General features: G+C 42.2%; 1 protein-coding gene across 2 annotated transcripts in view; it reads right to left on the bottom strand.

Annotated features, from left to right (window-relative positions):
• Positions 1 to 278: 278 nt before the first annotated feature.
• The window catches only part of ABTB3 (ankyrin repeat and BTB domain containing 3), a 219,755-nt gene continuing 201,386 nt past the window's right edge, over positions 279 to 18,647 (bottom strand). Inside the window, exons 18-20 of one of the 2 annotated variants that reach the window (XM_083462146.1) lie at positions 18,168 to 18,281; positions 5,330 to 16,139; positions 279 to 5,074 (exon numbers count right to left, since the gene is read on the bottom strand). In XM_083462146.1, coding sequence (XP_083318272.1) covers positions 15,930 to 16,139; positions 18,168 to 18,281 — 324 coding nt within the window. In that variant the 3' untranslated portion in view covers positions 279 to 5,074; positions 5,330 to 15,929. The remainder of the gene's footprint in view (positions 5,075 to 5,329; positions 16,140 to 18,167; positions 18,282 to 18,647) is intronic. The other variant, XM_083462147.1, reaches the window with a different exon arrangement.

Here is an 18,647-nt window from a genome sequence, read left to right as displayed (position 1 = left end):
GCAGAAGTATATACATAATTTCCTTTGCCTAATATTGGGGGCATGCTGCTGCACTGATTTGACTTCTTAATGAGGATTTGGGCTAAGAGAGAAACCAAGATGAGAAGCATTGATTAAGCCAAGAGAGCTATACCTTGCTTTGCACATATACGGTACCAAGTGCAAAGAGACTATCACTGCATACATACTAACCTATTTACTCACCACTCCCTAGTGGCTTTGTGAAATTGTAAGGATGACTGCGGCGTTTCGCCAGCCCCAGCACACTAAATGACAAGTTTATTATCCATAAAAACATATTTTAATGCCAACAACTAATTCAAAGTCAAATTCCAATGGTGCTCTTACAACAGAAATATACAATTTGCACAAAACATGGCTGATCTGACAAGAATGTTTCGCAGGCTAACAATATATATAGATATATGTATATAGATGTAGATAACTTCCTTATTAAAGAATTTTATTATGCCAGAAGTCATGCAAAGAATTTCAGAGCAGTAAACACAATAGGAACAATCACTTGTTGACATTTCCAAAAACCATTCAAATACAGAAACATTAGGTTATAGATAAATATATACATACACTTATATTTTTGTTGCTGTTTGTGTGGTCCCTTCTGTGTTCCGTTGAAGCACCCCACTCTACCCTACGGGGTCCTTATTATAGACATCCAAAAATAGGATTTGGAGTATTTACCTGCCGATACAGACCACCAATATAAACTCTTTGAGATTTCTACCTTAGATCCCTGTAAATGAGGCACTTAACCATTGGCTGGGAGTTGGGGCAGGAGTCAGCAACACAAGTGTCCACCTCCAAAGCCAATATTGATTCTAATCCATAGTCCTTGGATCATTTGAAGTGAGAGGTTGCCACATACATCCTCATTTTGCAAGATGCCAAGCATGCTGTAGTCTGGTTCTAACACCCTTTAAACAATGGTTTTCAAACTCTGTTCCAGGGAATCAGAGCACCTACAGTGATGGGCAAGCTTTCCAGTAAAACTTGTCCACCATAGCTGGTTTTTTCAGCAAGGAATCCTTGATTAGCACAATTATGACAAAGAAGCTTACCTGAAAGGTTGCCCACCATTATAGTCTGTTCTCTCAATCTGGAGTTGCAGGGGAGTGTTGTCTGTTTTCCAAGGGGCACTCTTAGTTGATGGGGAGTAGGTTGCCTCAACATTTAGTAGTGTTCCCGAGAAAATGCCCCCAGATCCTCTGCAATAATAGCCTAGTTCACACACAACACTAAGTCATGGTTAATAAAACCATAGTTTCTTAATCCATGGTTTATTTGATAACCTGAAGCCTACCTATGGTTTGTTTACTACCAGAAACCACAGCCATAGTTTGTTGTTGGGTTATGAATCTTGGTTTGTTTTAACTATGGCTTGGTGTTATATGCAAACCAAGCACTCTACCTGAACCATGGTTTCTCCCTCCCCCAAACCCCGACACTAATCTACAACAGCAAGAGCAGCTGGGAAACAAACCAAGCTTTGGAGAATCAAGCCATGGTTTATTTAATCATCTGTGGAACAAACTGGTGGCTAAACAAACAATGGCTTAATGTTAAATGTAAACCAGGCCAATGGCAGGTGACCAGGGGCCCTTCAGTACACAAGCTGATGTGAAAAGGCTTCCCTAAAGGTAGAAAAGTTGAAAACCACAGCTTTAGAACCACATCCTCAAGAATCTGGATCCCTTTAATGCAGTAGTGCACAGCACCATCAACAAACTAATCCAGTATGAATAGAGGAGGACTTGTAATGTATCCTCTGGTATTTAAATGTGCATATTAATATATACAAACAAGCTTCATTAAAAATAAAAATCAAGATGCAACACATTTTACTACTTTATTTACCCTGGTATGCTCCAAAGAATGTTCTTTACCTTATTTTATTGCGAAGTCGCTATAGCCATGATCCACATAGCAGTTAAGCCAGAGTGCTGGCAGTTAAAGCAGACAAGGCTAATGTAGCTTGAGTCCAGCTATAGAGGCTTAACTTGTTTGTGCTGCAAGACCATTTTACAGAATACAAATACAGCCACTTGTTGGCTACCTACCAATGCAATCCTTGTGAAGCAACAAAACTCACCCAGTACATGGTAGATTGAATGGGCTACAGTCACCTCTAATGTCACTCAGCTGACTTTCAGATGTATACAAAGTAGGCTGAATTGGCACAAAAACTATTTTTTTGTCGGAAGGAATTGATTTCACTGAAACTAACTGATGTTGTGTCTGCATTCAGACTGTGATGACTGAACTATAAGATACCAAATCTTGCTCACTGAAATCTTGAACCTTGGAGTAAGGCAAGTAAGATATGACCTCAGTGAATCCCTTTAAACACACACACACAGACACACCCAAAAAACTAGACCATTGAGTGTCACTTCCATGCTCTCTTGATATAGGTGAAGTCTACTTCCATATACCAATTTAAATGTTGATTAGCAGATAGACCAGATATGCAATCTCCTAACATCATGTCAATAAGCCTGAACATTGCAATAGCTATTGTTTAAGCATTTCAAGAACGTCCTCTCTCACAAAGCCACACAAAAACACACACATTGCTATGTATCCTGATTTGGTTTGGATAATACAGGGAAAATTCCAATCACATCATGAATCAAGATCTATCCCTTTCAAAAGAGGTATATAATTTGGATTTGTAAGGCATAAACAGGACCTTCCTATTAATTTCCATTTTCTTCTTTGCCCCAGTTTTCCCCCATGAATTTTAATGGCCTATGGCCTGAGTGTTGATGTTTGCAACCAGGCAAAACCTATGTTTGCATTTTTAGCTGTCTCCATCAAGCTATGAGTAGGGTTCATTTAATGACACGGGGCCCCTGAACAGGTCTAGGAGATGAAGCCAACTCAGGCCCAGGGAATTCAGCCAGGGCAAGCAAGGAGACAGAACCAATGAGGGGACCCCTATGGAATCTGACATATTTGGGAAAGCAGAGTAGTTCCTTCTGAAAACAGCCAGGGGCACAGGTCAATTAGAACCAAAATTTAACAAGTCCAGGAAACTGTAGCAGAATGTTTAAGGGCAAGACAGGATGGGACAAATAAGCTCTGTGTATGTACCTACCCAGGCATTAGGGTAGATTTAACACAGGGCTTGTTTACTGACCAGCACTTAGGGGTTATTATCCAAGTCAAAATACACACACAAGACTTTCCAGAGTCTTCTACACCAGGCTTCTTCAACCTTGTTCCCTTCAGATGTTATGAACTATAAGTCCCATAAGGCTGTTGTAGAAAAATACTTATACTGGACCCCAGGCAAGTTGCACTAACAACTCCATACCTTTCAGTTTTTTCTCTAGACCAAGGATACAGAACCTAGAAAATCATACCAGGTGAGTACAGTTTCCATGGGAAAGACCCATGAGCTCAGCCACAGCCCACATTGGGGGGGGGGGTGTCATTTAAACTTTGTAGAGCAGTACTCATCTAACTTGTTCACTCCCACACAGTTCAGATAATGTTTCAAGGGTCTTTAATTCAACAAGGAAGAAGTGCTAAATCAAGATCCCCTGATCTTTCCAGGGCTCTTCGCACTCTACTTCTTGAAATTATAAGCAAAAGAGGTTGATGGAGAGTTCAATGGCTAATTGTGCAAAGTGGCCTCTAGTGTAGCAGAGAGCAATGGGCTTTATGGCTCAGAAATTTGCGGGGTCCCAGAACATGCCATACAATCTGGAAGACATATAAAACATTTTCATGTTGAAACTTCTAATTCTAATTGAGAATTCATACAGACCTGTGAAAATTTAAAGAGATTATATGTGATGGTGATGCATTTTGTCCTACTATGAGCCCTCTCCCTCTCCAAGTCAAGTCAGTAATAAGAAGATCTGTATGGGAGGCCGGATTCATCTTTTAATGACTGTATAGTATCAGTTAAACCTGTCTCAATTATCTTCTTGTGCTACCAGCTTCTTGGCTTTAGATCAACCAAGTCACGTACAGTTGGCTCCCGGGAAAGAGCTAATGATTTTACGCTTGAAGAGCAAATCAGATTAGCCCGTTTTTGAGTAACACAATTAAAATGACAACTTGCTTGTCTCAAATGTTGCTGTGCGTCTAATACAATGTGCAAAACAGATTTGCAAAATTACATTTGGCAAAAGTATGGATCCTAATCTCATTGAGAGGGTTTAAGAGAATGAGCAAGAGGAAGACTGGTGCTTAAAATATTCTAAGGTGTGCTCTTGGAAAATTACATGAGACATTCAGCATTTAATTGCGTGATTGAACATATGTGATTCACTCCATGCCGCCTACTGAATATATTATGCGGAAAACAAAACCTTTTGTTTTGACAGTTAAAAAAAGCCAGTTCAATGCGAACGTCAAAATGGTAGCGTATTAGCAAACCAACATTCATATGATAGGCTGCTGGCATTGTGCACATGGCATCCTCTTTTTCTGCTTCCAAGGGATGAGTAAAATAAATTGCTGTCCTTGCATTATTTCCTTAGTGCAGGAAACTTGTTCCATTACACTATTTGAAAAAAACAAAAACCCTTTTCTATTCATAATGCCGTCTTCCAAATAATTTGCCTCAACTTGATTGCCATCTGCACAGTGGACATTACTGCTCAATAACTTGCATGCCAAAATAGTAAACGTATTTACCTGGAAGAAAGCTTTGCAGTTTCCCACATGCTACAAAACAGTTTTTAGGATTAAAATCTACAGATGTGACGTAAGTTGCCCTTGAGTAGTTGTTTTTTTCTGTAACCAATAGCTAGTATGGAGGGCCTCAAATCAGGTCAGAACCATGACATGGGGGAAGGGGAGTTTTAACTTCTTGCCACCACTTTGGGCTCAAATGAAATTGGCCCCCACTCTGCCTGGGCAGAAATCTTCCACTGGAGCTCACACATTTAAAGTACATGGCTCCCCCCAAAGAATGCTGGGAACAATAATAGTCCATTAAGGATGCTGGGAACTGTAGCTCTGTGAGGGATAAATGACAGTTCCCAGGATTCTTTGAGGGAAGTCATGAGTGTTAAAATGGTAAAAATGTGCTTTAAATCTACAGTGGTGCCTCGCAAGACAAAATCAATTCGTTCCACGAGCCTTTTCGTCTTGTGATGTTTTTCATCTTGCGAAGCACGGTCCATCGCAACTGCGCCTCTTCAAGCGGCTTTAAGAAAAAAGCGCAAGACGTTTTCATTTTGCGAAGCAAGCCCATAGGTAAATTCGTCTAGCGAAGCAACGCAAAAACCGAAAAACCCTTTCGTCTAGCGAGTTTTTCGTCTTGCGAGGCATTCGTCTTGTGGGGCACTACTGTATGATGTGTATGTGATATACCAATTCCTATTTAGAGTTTTGTATTAAATATTTGTGGATATGCAAGTGTTGCACAAAGATAAATCTTTTGGGTATCATGGCTAATTAGTGCTTGTCATCAGGGCGAGCTAACTGTAATTGAGAGGCAGTCTCCCTGGAACACATAATTTCCTGTAACAGCCATTGTTTGCCTATATTCACACAGACTATCTATGTCATAGAGGAAGAGATGACTAAGGCATGCAGTCCTATTATTCCTTTTAGTTTTGACACGGCTTGACTGATCCCTAACAGCAGGTGCTAACATTTTGTCGAATTTGGGAAATTCATCTTTCAGATGCCAAAATGCATCAGCAGCATTCAAGAAACCCAAACTAATGGGAGTAACTACACATTCTGCAGCTTCCAAGGTGGTTTGTGTCAACATACCCACACTCATGATTTCACCATTCTCGGCAAAAACAATTGTATCTTTCCATAAACCACTCGGGTTTTTCTCCTCCATAGACATTCCCCAATGTCCCCCACTCCTCTCCCCAATTTAAGCACAGAAGCTGGACCTAACCTCATGACAGATGAGAATCATCTTGGCTAAGGTGGGAATAAAGTGTGAAACTAATTCGACCCATTAGAGCAAAAGGTGCAGAAAACAGACAGCTTGAAACAACCATTTTTGTGTTTTGAGCTGATTAGGAAAGTTACAGAGAGATTTTGAGGGCGGGGGGATCTGTTTGGAGGTTACTTACATTTGCTCTGGGTTGATAACACATCTAAAGCTGTTTGTTCTGGGATCCCTGCCCTATCTACTCTATGAATCTGAAAACAAACCGATTATAGAACAGTTCCCCAGTGCTTTCTCCTCCAAAAGTAACCAGCAGGTCCCCTGAAAAGCAACACAGCTCTAGTCACCAGCAGATTTTCTATGCACTTTAAAAAAAAGTGCGCACACACACAGGACATCAATTTTGGTGTGTGTTCACAGGTCGTATTTTGGGAGACAGAAGGAGCAAACAGCCACCATATGGCTAATGCAGAATTTCCTTCTCGATTGCAAATCAGTTCATGAAGTTGCAAATCATGAAGTTCAGGATCACCCATTAACCATCATAGCTGACCAACCTGTGGCATGAGTAGCAGGGAAGTGTGGCACTCCTGGAAAGGTCACAGGCATTTTTGCTTCTCCAACACTTTTCATCTCATCAGACCCAGAAGCAAAACCACACTGAGTCGTAAGGGGGATGAAGGTGAAACAGCTGCATTCATTTGGGATGTGGCACCCTCTCAGTTTTAGATTGGATTTGGTGGCGTACTCATCAAAAAAGATTGGTCACAACTGCATAATACACATGGAACTACTATTTTAATGCCAGTGATGGCCCTGCAGAGATGCCTGGCAGCGTAACGCCCACTCTCTTCCTCTGGGCATTTTGCCAGACTAAGATAGGACCACATGCACATGTACTGTGCTTCTTCTGAATGGCCAAGGGGTTGCTTGTTGGGGTGGAGTTTAAGGCGCCCACCTATCAAACACTGGGCATGCCCCAAATAGGCACAAGTCACACTAGCTAGTGAGGTAGGTTCAGGGAACTGAGGCAAAGAGATTGTGCCTTGTGCAAGGGAACAGCATGCCTCCACGACAGAACTTCAGACCAGATCTCCCAGATTCAAATCCAACTCTTTTATCTATCAGGCCACTGAAGCAAATACAGCAAAATCAAGGCTAGGAGTTCAGAGGTGGCTAGCTCAAACCGTATGACCTCATGGCAGAAATGGAACTTTAGAAGTGGCTATCTCTAGCAGGCAGCAGATCAAACGATGAACTTGCCAGTCACAATTTCATCTAGTGCGTTAATCATCACAATGTTGTTGTGGCTGCTGTTGTTATTATACTCCGCTTCCTCCCATAGCTGCCCATGGGAACTTACAGCATGTGCCCCCAGTCCCTGGGCTGATCCCAGGCTACTTTGTGGTGGCTAGAAGGCCTTACAGAGATCTCAAGAGGTGCACAACCTTTTCTCATTGTTTGCTGTCAAGAAGCAGATTCTGATCACCTCTATTGCCACAACTAATTTGCTAGCAAAGACAGAACTGGAGTGAAGAATAATATTTAAAACATGAGCACAGTCAATTGGCCTGGCCTTCCTCAAAGACAGGGATAGGGTACCTGTTATTGGTCTCCAACTCCCATCAGCCTCAGTTGCAGTTCAAAACCATATGGAGGGCCACAGGTTCTCCACCATCACCACTACTACTACTATTAAAATTTGTCAGTTGCTTTATCTTGCCCAAGGTAATTCCAAAGTGACTTACAACTGTTCTAGGACTCAGGAGCTTTTAAATCTCTGTCTCTGCCATTGTGTAAATGAACCTGAATGAAAGCCAGGAAGGGTTATATCTTCCCCAATTTACTTAAATGCCTGTATTTATCTATTAGATCTCATGTATGTGTATGCAGACAAACACACAAATGGATACATAATAAAGAATACCCCGTATCTTTGTCAGAGAGCACCCCTGAGTTAATAGAACTATACACCCATTCCTTAGAACCTTGAAACAGGGTATTCCAGAGAGCAATGTAGTCAAACAGGTCTTTTTGTACAACAGAAGTTTCTCAGAATTCTAGATAGTTCACCAGACAACTTCACAGAACCCAACAGAATACAAATAATCCTCACCTCCACAGAACATACCAGTGATCTAGCCCTACGTCTACCCTTCAGGTGATATTGGATTACAACTGCCATAGACCCTGACCATTGGCTAAGCTGGCTGGGAGTAACTGGAGTTGGAGTCCAAGAATATCCAGAGGCCACTAGGTTGGGAAAGGCTTCCAGAGAACCATACATACAGTACTGCTCTGTACATTTTCATGAAAGAGAATTTCACCACAGCGCTGTGAAATCTCTAACTGAACCCCCTATAGGCCAATGGAACAATGGAGACGGAATTCAGCTGATCACATTGTCAAAGCATCTTTGCTCTACAGAACTCCCCGGAAAGTGAACTTCATAGCTCCTTTGTGTCCTTTAAAAAAAGGGGCATTTTGAGATGAAAACCTAATTTGGAATACAGCCACAATAAGGAGTTTAATATCCCACAGCACAACACAGAAGTTAAAGGCAGGAAATAAATACATTCTCTGTGGAATTTTGCTGAGCACGGTGTAACTACTTCAGTGATAATCTGGCAAGGGCTTTAGTTTGACAGCTTGAACCTATTCCAGTTAAAAAGAGAGAGAGTGGGGAGGGGAGAGAGCAGAAACAGAGGTACTTTAATGGGGTAAAGTCTTTGAAAGGTGTTGCCTTCAGCAACTGGCATGCCAAGACCTGATGCTGTTGCAAAGGTGGGTGGGTGGGTGAGTGGTGGTGGGGGGCGGACGCCACCTTCAAAGTTACCCACACTGAACCTGAAGAATGCCTGTGTTCTCTGGCAGTTGGCTAGCCTCAGGTTTCTGACAAAACAAACTGGGTTATGAGATCCTTTTGCCTTTACATAATGCTTTCATTGTGGAGGAAACTTAATGGGGCTCCTATACTGCAACGCTTAATGGCACTATTGAGAAAGAGAACAGCTGCAGTTCACAGACTGTTTACTTTGAAGTGGCACAAATGTTAAGTGGCTTGTGGCCTGTGGGCAGCCGAAACACAAGACGGGAATATTTGGCCAAGGGTATATGTGTGTGCAGGGTGGGGGGTGGCGAGTGTTTTAACAGTTGAACGGAAAGTAAAAAAAAGAAAGGATTCATTTAAGTAACCCAGAATAATAAATGGCCGGATATTTAATTTATCCCCCAAAGAAGGGTTGCAGGATGAATAAACATTGCCATGACTCAAAATTTGGATTTGATTTTAGTAGCTTGAAAGCTCAAGGCAGGGATAGGGAACCTGTGACCTTCAGATGTGACTGGATTAGAGTTTTCACCATCCCTGGCTATTGGCTGGCTGGGGCTGATGGGAATCCACCACCTCTGGAGGGCCACACTCTCTCCATTTCTGGCTTCAGGCCAACACAGAGAGGCAAACATGGGGTTGCCATTGAGTGCAGTTAGCAGATAACTTGGCATATGACTGCAGTGCTAGACCCACTTACTTGAGAGTGAGTCCCAAATGACTCAGTGGGGCTTCGTTTTGGATAGACATGTATAGGATTGCACTGTATATAATTTGTGTTTGTTGCATTCACACTTCATATTTCTACATGTAAATTTAAAATATATTGGGCATGCTCCTAAAAATATAGCATTATATACTGGACTTTAGCTTTAGGATTGTCATTACTAGGTGTACTTTGGTGCCCCAATCATTTCCAAACCCAGTCATTTTCAGGCTCAAATGTGAATTTAAAAAAGAAATCAAAATAAAATAATAGTCATGTTCCTCTTTTACTCCCCTGAATGTGTATACTTCTACACGCACATTATTTCTTAGTAGACTGAAGAATTTCTCTCCACATGCTTCAGAAAAGTGCTAAGGAGAATGTAGCTGATGTTCCCACAAACCTTTCAATTGGAATATATCAGTACAAAGGGAAGAAAGGTGACAATGCAAGCCTATGTGTGCCTACTCAGAAGTAAGTCCCACTGAATTCAATGGGGCTTACTGGATAAAAGATTGTGGCCTGAATGAAGACAATCAAATTTGATCAGAAAAGTACATTCAGACAAATTCACATCAGCCTACACAATGGAACAATTTAAACTCAGTTAAAGCTGAATTTTCATTTCATGTTGATGTCCATATGCAACACTTTCTACTTCTCTAACAGAGAAAAACAGGCACAAGGTTGGGGCTTGGCAGCCTGAGGAGGGAAGTGCTCTACGTCCCTATTCCATTTCTTCCATCTATGGCCAGGGATGGTGAACCTATGGCCCTCCAGATGTTGCTGGACTCCAACTCCCATCAGCCTCAATGAGGACGCCAATGGACAGGGATGACTGGAGCTACAGTTCAACAATATCTGGAGGGCCAGAGATCCCCTATCCCTGGATTAGTTATTGGAATCAGAATGAAAGCAAACTATTCTGTAACAGGCACTGCGGACAAATGGGAAACCGCTAAACCCCCATAAATAACAGTTAAGTGACTTATACAGGAACTACGGTAATATTTGATGTAAAGATCTCCCGACTACCAATCTCCCTTTTTACCTTAGAAACTCTTGATCTATTTCACATCTTTAAGAACAAAGGCAGATGTAACATCTGAAGAGGAGTCACAGCAGGTTCTGTGTCCTTGCTTATGAAGTTGTACAAAAAGAATGTCCTTGTTATTTGCTTGTCAGTTTCCCCCTCCCCTGTTTCCATGCAGACTGCCTGCCTTTTTATTCTTTAAGCTGTCTGTCACACATGTAACTTTATTGGCACACATATACATTTCTCCATCAGCATGTTAAAAGGAAAGTTACAGGATTGTGGTTGTATTTTGGTGACATCATGGGAACTAGCCAATTCATTGCCATAGCTGTTTCCCCTTGACCCCAGAAAGAACAAAACAAAGCTGCATTGAACGCAGTGAGGGTCCTTCCAAACCTGCCTTCACTGCTCTATAAATCTTACACCTGTCTTTGAAGGTCACCATGGTCACCTTTTCAAAAAATTGTCCAGTGCAGTTAGCATTCTGTATCCAGCCCTCAGCCTGCTTCTCTCGCTTCAGATTTTATTCCTTTTGAATATTTTTTTTGTTTGTTTTCAGTACAAACACATGGCCACCTATGATCCTGTTTCAGTTTTTCAAGTCTATGGGTAATAAACTTCGCCATACGGCTTTGCCTAACACAGTATATTCCTTAGGCAACTGATCATTTTCCTACTGGAAAACATATGGAGATTAGCTCTTATAAAAGGATATAGAAAAGTTCTGAAAGACAGAACAAGTTGTGTGATTCCACCCCCTCCCCTGGAAGGCCCTGTTTTAGGCTCTTGAGAGAAAATATCACCCTTTAAGAGTCATACCTAAGGATAGTTCTCTACCTAACCATTTTAAAATAAATTACAAAAAAGGATGAGAGCTATTTTATTGTGGAGCTGGCTGCAGATGCCTAAAGGAAATTTTAGGAAAAACTGGGGAGAGTGAAAAATTACCAACTTATTCGTGAAAAGAGTCATTTTTAGGTTTTTGGAGGCGAGTTAGGCAGCAATCCTATACCCACCTACCTGGGAGTAAGCCCCAATGAAATCAGTGGGACTTACTTTGGAACAGGCAGGTGTAGGATCACACTGCTGAAGAGCTAAATGGAAGCTGATGAAATGATAACATTTACGAACTGTGTAATTAAGATATATTCAAAAGGTACAGGTACAGGCTTTCTTAACTACGTATCTCTATCATAGGGTAAAGGTTGCACCCACTGAATTTATACTTCCTACACAGCTCTTAAAGGCATAAGGGTCTGTTGGAAATATTAACTGTGAGTAAATTCAGAGAAATATTTAGATATTGGATATAAAACTTGGTTATAAACATTAATATGCAGCAAACAGTCCACCTGGATAGATATGATAAAGAAAGGTTTCAAGAATCCCAACAGTTGATCTTTCAGACAAAGATTGTGCTAGATTTGATTTCTTTTTTACCCCTCCTCTTTATCGGTGTTTTATTTTCTACTTTTACATTAATTTTTGTTTGCCATATCCATCATTTTTATTCTGTACATGTTCATGCCAACAAACCTTTAATTATTTAATTTTTTAAAAAATAAAAAAGTGTATAACAATCCCCAGCTAGGATTATATGGCTTGTTTGGGGGCGGGGAGATGACTGGATTGCTTACTCATTTCTTGATATTTATGTAATTGAGCAAATAGAAAAATGAGTCACATTCATGGAGGATAACCCTGTCAAAGTCTACGAACTAGGGAATCTAAATGGGTGTGCGCTTTCAGAAGCAGTGCACCTCTAAACACCAGGTGCCAGGGGTATACAATGCGGTAGGACGGCTGCCTTCATGGCTCACTTTTAGGCTTCCTGGCAGCATCTGGTTAGCCTCTCTGGGAATCAGGAGGCTGGACTAGACGGACCACTGGCCTGATCCAGCATGGCTTGTGCTCTGGTTTCAGCTAAATCACAGCCTCACTCTCACGTGATGCCCTCTGGGGATCACACTGTAATACTTCACTGGCTCGGAACCATATACTGTATCCTTAAGACCCTTTCTCAAATGCTATAAGGGATGGAATCTATGGGGGGATTTTAGATTTAGAGGGAGAAGTGAGGAAGGAGGGAGTGAGGAGAGGAGAGGAGGTTACCTAAATTGGTTCCATGACACTAATCCAAGATGCAATGACAGCGATATACCTGTAAAGCTCAGACATTTGAGGGAAATGGCAGACCTGTTTCAATCTTCTTTTTGAAGAACACAGCAGAAACATCTGGAAGGATAATCAAAAGTAGAAGGTGTTGCTGTAGCAAGGAAGCGATCACTTCTTGTCATCATTTCCATTTGCAACCCCATCATTGGCTTGGAATCCTAAGAAAGGAAATTCCATACAAGGAAGGTCTCCCATTCACCTTTACAACCAGCTTGCCTACTTATTTTAAAGCACAGTCCCAGCCCACTTAACTATTACTGAGGTCCCGGTATTAACTTCTTACTTCTGCCAGGTTTTCCATATTTAACCATTTACTTCTGTTAGCTTAACAGAATGAAACTGAAATACCTAGAAAATTAATTTTCAGTTATTTTTAAATGGCATTTTAATCAAAAGACTTTTATATACATTCACACCATTAAACAGACTACAGCAAACTTTAGAACACCTCAGGGTTTTTTATATAGTCATATGTTTGTTTGGCTTGTCTCTTGGCTGAGGTGCTTAACGTGTAGGTTTGACTTGCAAGGGGCCCCAATTTGACCACCGCTTCATATCACCTGCTGGGGGCCTTCTGTCTTTTTGAGCTAGATTTCCACTCATGCCTGCAGCCCTCTGCAAAGGAGGAGACCCCCTGAATAATGTAGGATGGGGTGCAGGCAGCTGGGAGGGAATACCTTTCTTCTGTTATCTTAAGATCCAAACCATTGTGCTATATAGTTTCTAAATTAATAGCCAAGACTATAACTTGGGTTGTAGCCCAATGCTAGTCCTATTCAGAGCAGACCCAACGAACTCAAAAGCTATGGGAAAAACTTAGTTGAATATAATCCTCTATTCCCCCACCCAGTTCAGCTACAAAAGTATGCCTTAGGTCAGGGGTAGCCAATGTGGTGCCATCCAGATGTCAGCAGACTTCAAATTCCATCATCCTTGACCATTGGCCATGCTGACTAGGGCTGATGGGAGTTGTAGTCCACTGATGTATGGAGGCTGCCAGGTCGGCTGCCCCTTATTATTAGAGTTGAACTGGTCTGTGAGTAACAATAGCCTCTGGTTGTTTTCACAAGTAGTTAATGCTGAATGATGGCCTACAAGAAGCCACAATTTGACCATGGCCTTGTATCACATACCATAAAGCATAAAATTGCTTTTGGCATTTGAAAATTGCACAACCAACTGCATTGAATAGAACATGCATTCAATTTAAAAAACAGCAACCAACAACCCCTGCTTACTATCCCCATATTAACAACATTCACAAATGATGACTCTTGGTATTGCTTGTGAAAAACATCCTTCAAGAGTCTTTTCCCTGCTGCATTGATCCCCAACACTCACTCTTTGGCAGCTCAGCAGTTAACACCCAGGAGGCCCTTCAAATGTCATAGAAGGGTTACAGCAACCCATCCCTTGTGTACGGCTGTTTGCGGTGACCAAGGAAGCACGGCAAGGAAGCACCCAAGGGAACAGTAATCACCCTGGTCAGGTTATTGTCCCTGTCAGCACTGCAGTGCAAAATTCACAGTAAGCCAAGTTGCCCATTATAGACAATGGGTCCGGGGTGAGCATTACTCCATTATTCAATTGCCATGCTGTGCCTCTGTAACATTACCGGTAGTTTAGGCAATTTTGCAGTGTTGCTGCAGGAATGGTATAAAACAAAAAAGGAGGATTTGACGTTTAGAGCCACAGAACAGCCCCTTTTTTTCTTGTTGTCCAATATAAAAAAAAACTGGATTCCTGAACATTTAAAAAAATCTGTCAGTGTGAATTAGCACCTTATAGAAAAGACCTAGGATTTACTTTGAACTGGCATTATGAAAATTTCCAAAGTTTATGAACCAGACATAATTTTCCCAGGGGCATGACAGGGTGGGGCGAGGCAGGGCAAGCAAATTGACACAACTTCATCAAACAAAAGGTAGCTTGATAAACATTCTGATGGAAATGATCTTTTACTGTGGTCCCTGCAAAACTAAATGGTCAGGAATCTGTGTGGCACTTAATAGGTTCGTCTTGCTAAAAATATGCTGCTAAACAACTTGAGGCCTGCTACAGGCTTCCATGAGCACATAACCTACACATTCTCATTATACGGCAAGAAATCAGTCTATAGTACATATTTAATATATAATTAAAATAAATCATCTTCTTCATAACCTCTTCCCAGTAGCAAAATACCAACATTTCCCATGAATTGTTGACCCAGTATTGACCTCTCTCATATAATAACTACAAATCATCTTCTCTAAAATTATTCTCCATGGGAATTGTGAACCCCCAGAAAACGAAACTCTGAAATATATTTCACAAATGGAGTTTGACAAAGAACTAACATTGCATTGTTTTTTTTTTCTTGGCAAAATTAAGCACAAACGTAACATTTCACAGGTACCGTTACCATGCAAATGCATGTTAAAATTTCATTGCTGTTTTAAACCCCAAACCACAGTTAGCATGCAATTTTCCCCACCCCAACTACTGAGTCCTTGGTAATGCACCTCTTTGGTGTAACCGTGAGCCATTGGGGCAAGATTATACCACTTTTTAAAGAAAAGTGTATGAGCAGAACCTTTTCAGATGTATGTTCACACAGTGTACATCTTACCATAAAAAAAACAAAAATTAGAAAAAAATGAACCCCAAACTTAACATGTAACATACATTCTCAAATATGTTGAAAACAAAATTTGGAGCTTCAGAAAATAAAGTGGGAGGGAACCCTAAGAGGCCACCCCATTTTTTAATGAACAATTTTAAAAAGTTCCCACCACTAGAAATTCGCCATACTACCAGATCTTATGTTTCTCAAATGCACAATACAATGGACTATGGGGCAGGGAGAGTGCAGGTCTCAAAAAGAAGACGAAGAAGAAGAAGTATGACACTGTGTTACAAAAACAACCTGATGTGTTGGTTTTGTCAAATAATTGTTTCGTGGCATTCTTGGTCTAGGACGGGCTTCTGCTACGTACGGGTGCATGGCCCAGCTTCAGTTGGCATTAGCTGCACGACAGCACTTCCGCGTTCAGAATCTGAACAGCAACTCACAGAACAGCAATACATCCTTGTAGTTCCAAAAATGCATAGGAGTCACATGTACCATAACCTTTTGCCCAAAGGAAGTTTCAAGCAAGTGACAGCACCTTTGGCCCACAACCGCAATGTAATACTCCCATAGGAAAAAATAGGGTTGTATATTCTCTTAAGAAACTGCACCGGCAACATTTTCATTTGCGGTGCTTCCCCCTCCCCCCCATCAGAAACATCAGGCTCTTCCTGAACTTTATACAATGGAGCCTTTTGAAGACGACAAATGAATCGACTGGATCCGTGATGCCAACGTCCTCTGTAAATCTTGTAGTACGTTTTGGCCAGACGAGTCTCCGTTCTTGTCGTACAGCAGCTGTTTGAAAGCTTCGTTTTCTATGAGGACCATCATGTTTTTTAGAAAGTAACCCTCACAATAGGAAGCTAGTTCTGTTACTCCAAGGAACTGAAGACAGAGGAAATGAGGCCCAGAGCAGGGGGAAAGAAAAGAAAAGGAAAAGAAAAAATTTAGTCAAGTTTATACACAGATATAGGCCAGAATCCATAAGAACTTAAGAAGAGCCCTGTTGGTTGAGACCAAGAAAACCAAACAATTCTTCTGTTCTTAGAGTGGCCAACCAGAAGCACATGAGAAACCCACAAGTAGAATATGGGTGCAACAGTACTCTTCCCACTCAGGACTGATATTCAGGGACATGCTGCCCCAGATACTGGAAGTAACACAGCCACCTTGACAGGCAGTCATTGATAGTTTTTTCCGCCATGAGTTTGCCTGTTTCCCTTTTAAAGCCATTCAGGCTGGTGGCCATTACTATATGGTGTGGTCCCAAGTTCCATAGCCTAGCAGGGACGCGGACTTATAAAAATTATTGGGGGGGCCCGGGAAAGCTCATTAATAATAAATAAGCTCATGAATATGCAAATAAAGTGGCGCCGCCTCCTCGTGAGCGAATAGGGGAGAGTGTGCTGCGCCTATTAATCAGCTCCGAAGGAAATTGGGTGGAGCTTTTGCTCGGGAGGGAGGGCAGGAGGCATGCAGCCCGACCCTGTGCATTTTGGGCTGGGGGAGGGGCGGCGATGGCGCTCTGCTTTAGGGGCGCCGGAGATTATTGGGGGGGCGTAGCCCCCCCAAACGAATTTTTGAGGGGGCTCGGGCCCCCTCAAGCCCCATGGAGTCGGCGCCTATGTAGCCTAGCAATGTGTGTGTGGTGTGTGTGTGTGTGTGTGTGTGTGTGTGTGTACTTCTGTTTGTCCGCCCTCCATGAAAGTAGTTCTGCAGACAAGACAAGAGATTTGGACTTGTTTTTCTTCAACAGTAACCTCCACTGCAAGATGGCACTCTGCTGCTGAAATGGAAGGGACCTTTGGATGTAAGCGTGCAGTTTAGCATGGAGGTTTGCCCTTCAATGACAAAAACACCAGAACTTCTACTGGGCCTGCCTAAGATCAGTTGCTTTGTTGCTCCAAGCCATGAATGATGAAAGCGATGGCTGTGATTTCCCACTCAAGGCTCACACACAGTAAGGAAATTGAAAGATGGCTGTCTAGATAAATCAAGAAGGGATGTGCATGGACAAATTAGGCAGTCGTGTGAAGACTCTTAAGGAGTTGTGGGAGCTGCAATCGAAGAGCAACACATGAAAATATCACATACAAGAAGCCCATGACAATGGAGCTCAATGACACCTGGAGAGACTCTTGAGTATATCTGCCTAGAATACCACTCCTGGTGAATGCCAGGAGGGAATGTGCCATTGGAGTCTTGTGAGCATGTTCCTGGCTAGGCTACTGTAGTGGTTTGGAGTTACTCGTGCGTAAACTGTCCCCTTTGGGAGCTTGGCTGCCTGGGTTAAACCGTCCTGACTGCACAGCCTATCTCAGCGTGGCTGCCTCAGTCGCTCGCAGAGTCTGTCTGTGGGCGTTTCTTAAACCGTTGCCAGCATAAGAGTTGTTTGACTCCCAATCGTCTCCGCCTCTCATTGCGCGGGAGTCTCCTGCGCAAGGAGGGCGTGGGTAGTGGAGGACCAGGGCTCTCCTCACTGACTTCCAAGGAAGAATCCCAGAGCCCTTCCACCTCCTCTCCCATTTGCTCTCCTGGCTCCTTGGTGTTACGCTGATTTCCTTCCCCCTCCATCAAGCTTCCTGCTTGGCAGGGGGTTGGACTCGATGGCCCTTGTGGTCTCTTCCAACTCTATGATTCTATGATTCTAAGCTGCGTCTCCCCCTAGTGCTTGTTCCTTCCCCTGCAGAATCAGAGAGCCTCTCCTTCGCCTGTTGCTCTGATGTCAGTTTCCTGACAGCTACAAAGTCACTATTTACACTGAGGTAGAAATCCTCTGCTCAGTTGTCGGTTGGGCATGCTTTTTTTTTTTTAAAAAAAAAATGTGTCCCACATTTGATTGTACACCACACTGTGATCCCATATGAATGGTGGTATAAAAACGCTTTTAAAAAATGAGCAATGCAGTTTTACCTTGGCGTGATTATAAATATCCACACAGTTTTCTGTGTTGATACTTTTTGCACAGATGATCTCACAGTGTCGTTGCAATGCTTCAAGCTGGAAAAATTTAGCAGCAGACAGAAGCTGAAAAACAGGAGAAAAGAAAATATTGTTATGTGCTTTGGTTCCAGAGTTTGTGGGTGCAAGGGCACCCATAATTCTTGAATTTAGTAAAAGTTAGAACTAAACAATATTTGATTAAACTGTGCCAAATGCTGAAACCCCCTGGATTTAATTTATGCTAACAAACCAGGGCAGCTTGGCATAGCCACTAAAATGGACCATTAGCAGGGGACAAAGGCCAGTGATGGCCCATCAAGGAAACCAGCAGAAGGTGAAGACTGCCAGGCAAAGGAGGGATGGGGTGCCTGCTCCAGCTATGTGTTGGTGGACAAGAAGGGTTTGGATTTCAAGTCTGGATAACATATGTAGGAGGAAGCAGTTTCACTG

The sequence above is a fragment of the Podarcis liolepis genome, assembly GCF_965112155.1.
Source record: "Podarcis liolepis genome assembly, chromosome: 10".
In the NCBI taxonomy this organism is placed as follows: domain Eukaryota; kingdom Metazoa; phylum Chordata; class Lepidosauria; order Squamata; family Lacertidae; genus Podarcis; species Podarcis liolepis.
Note: the sequence above shows the minus strand (reverse complement) of the source record. Positions and strands in the feature narration are given on the sequence as shown.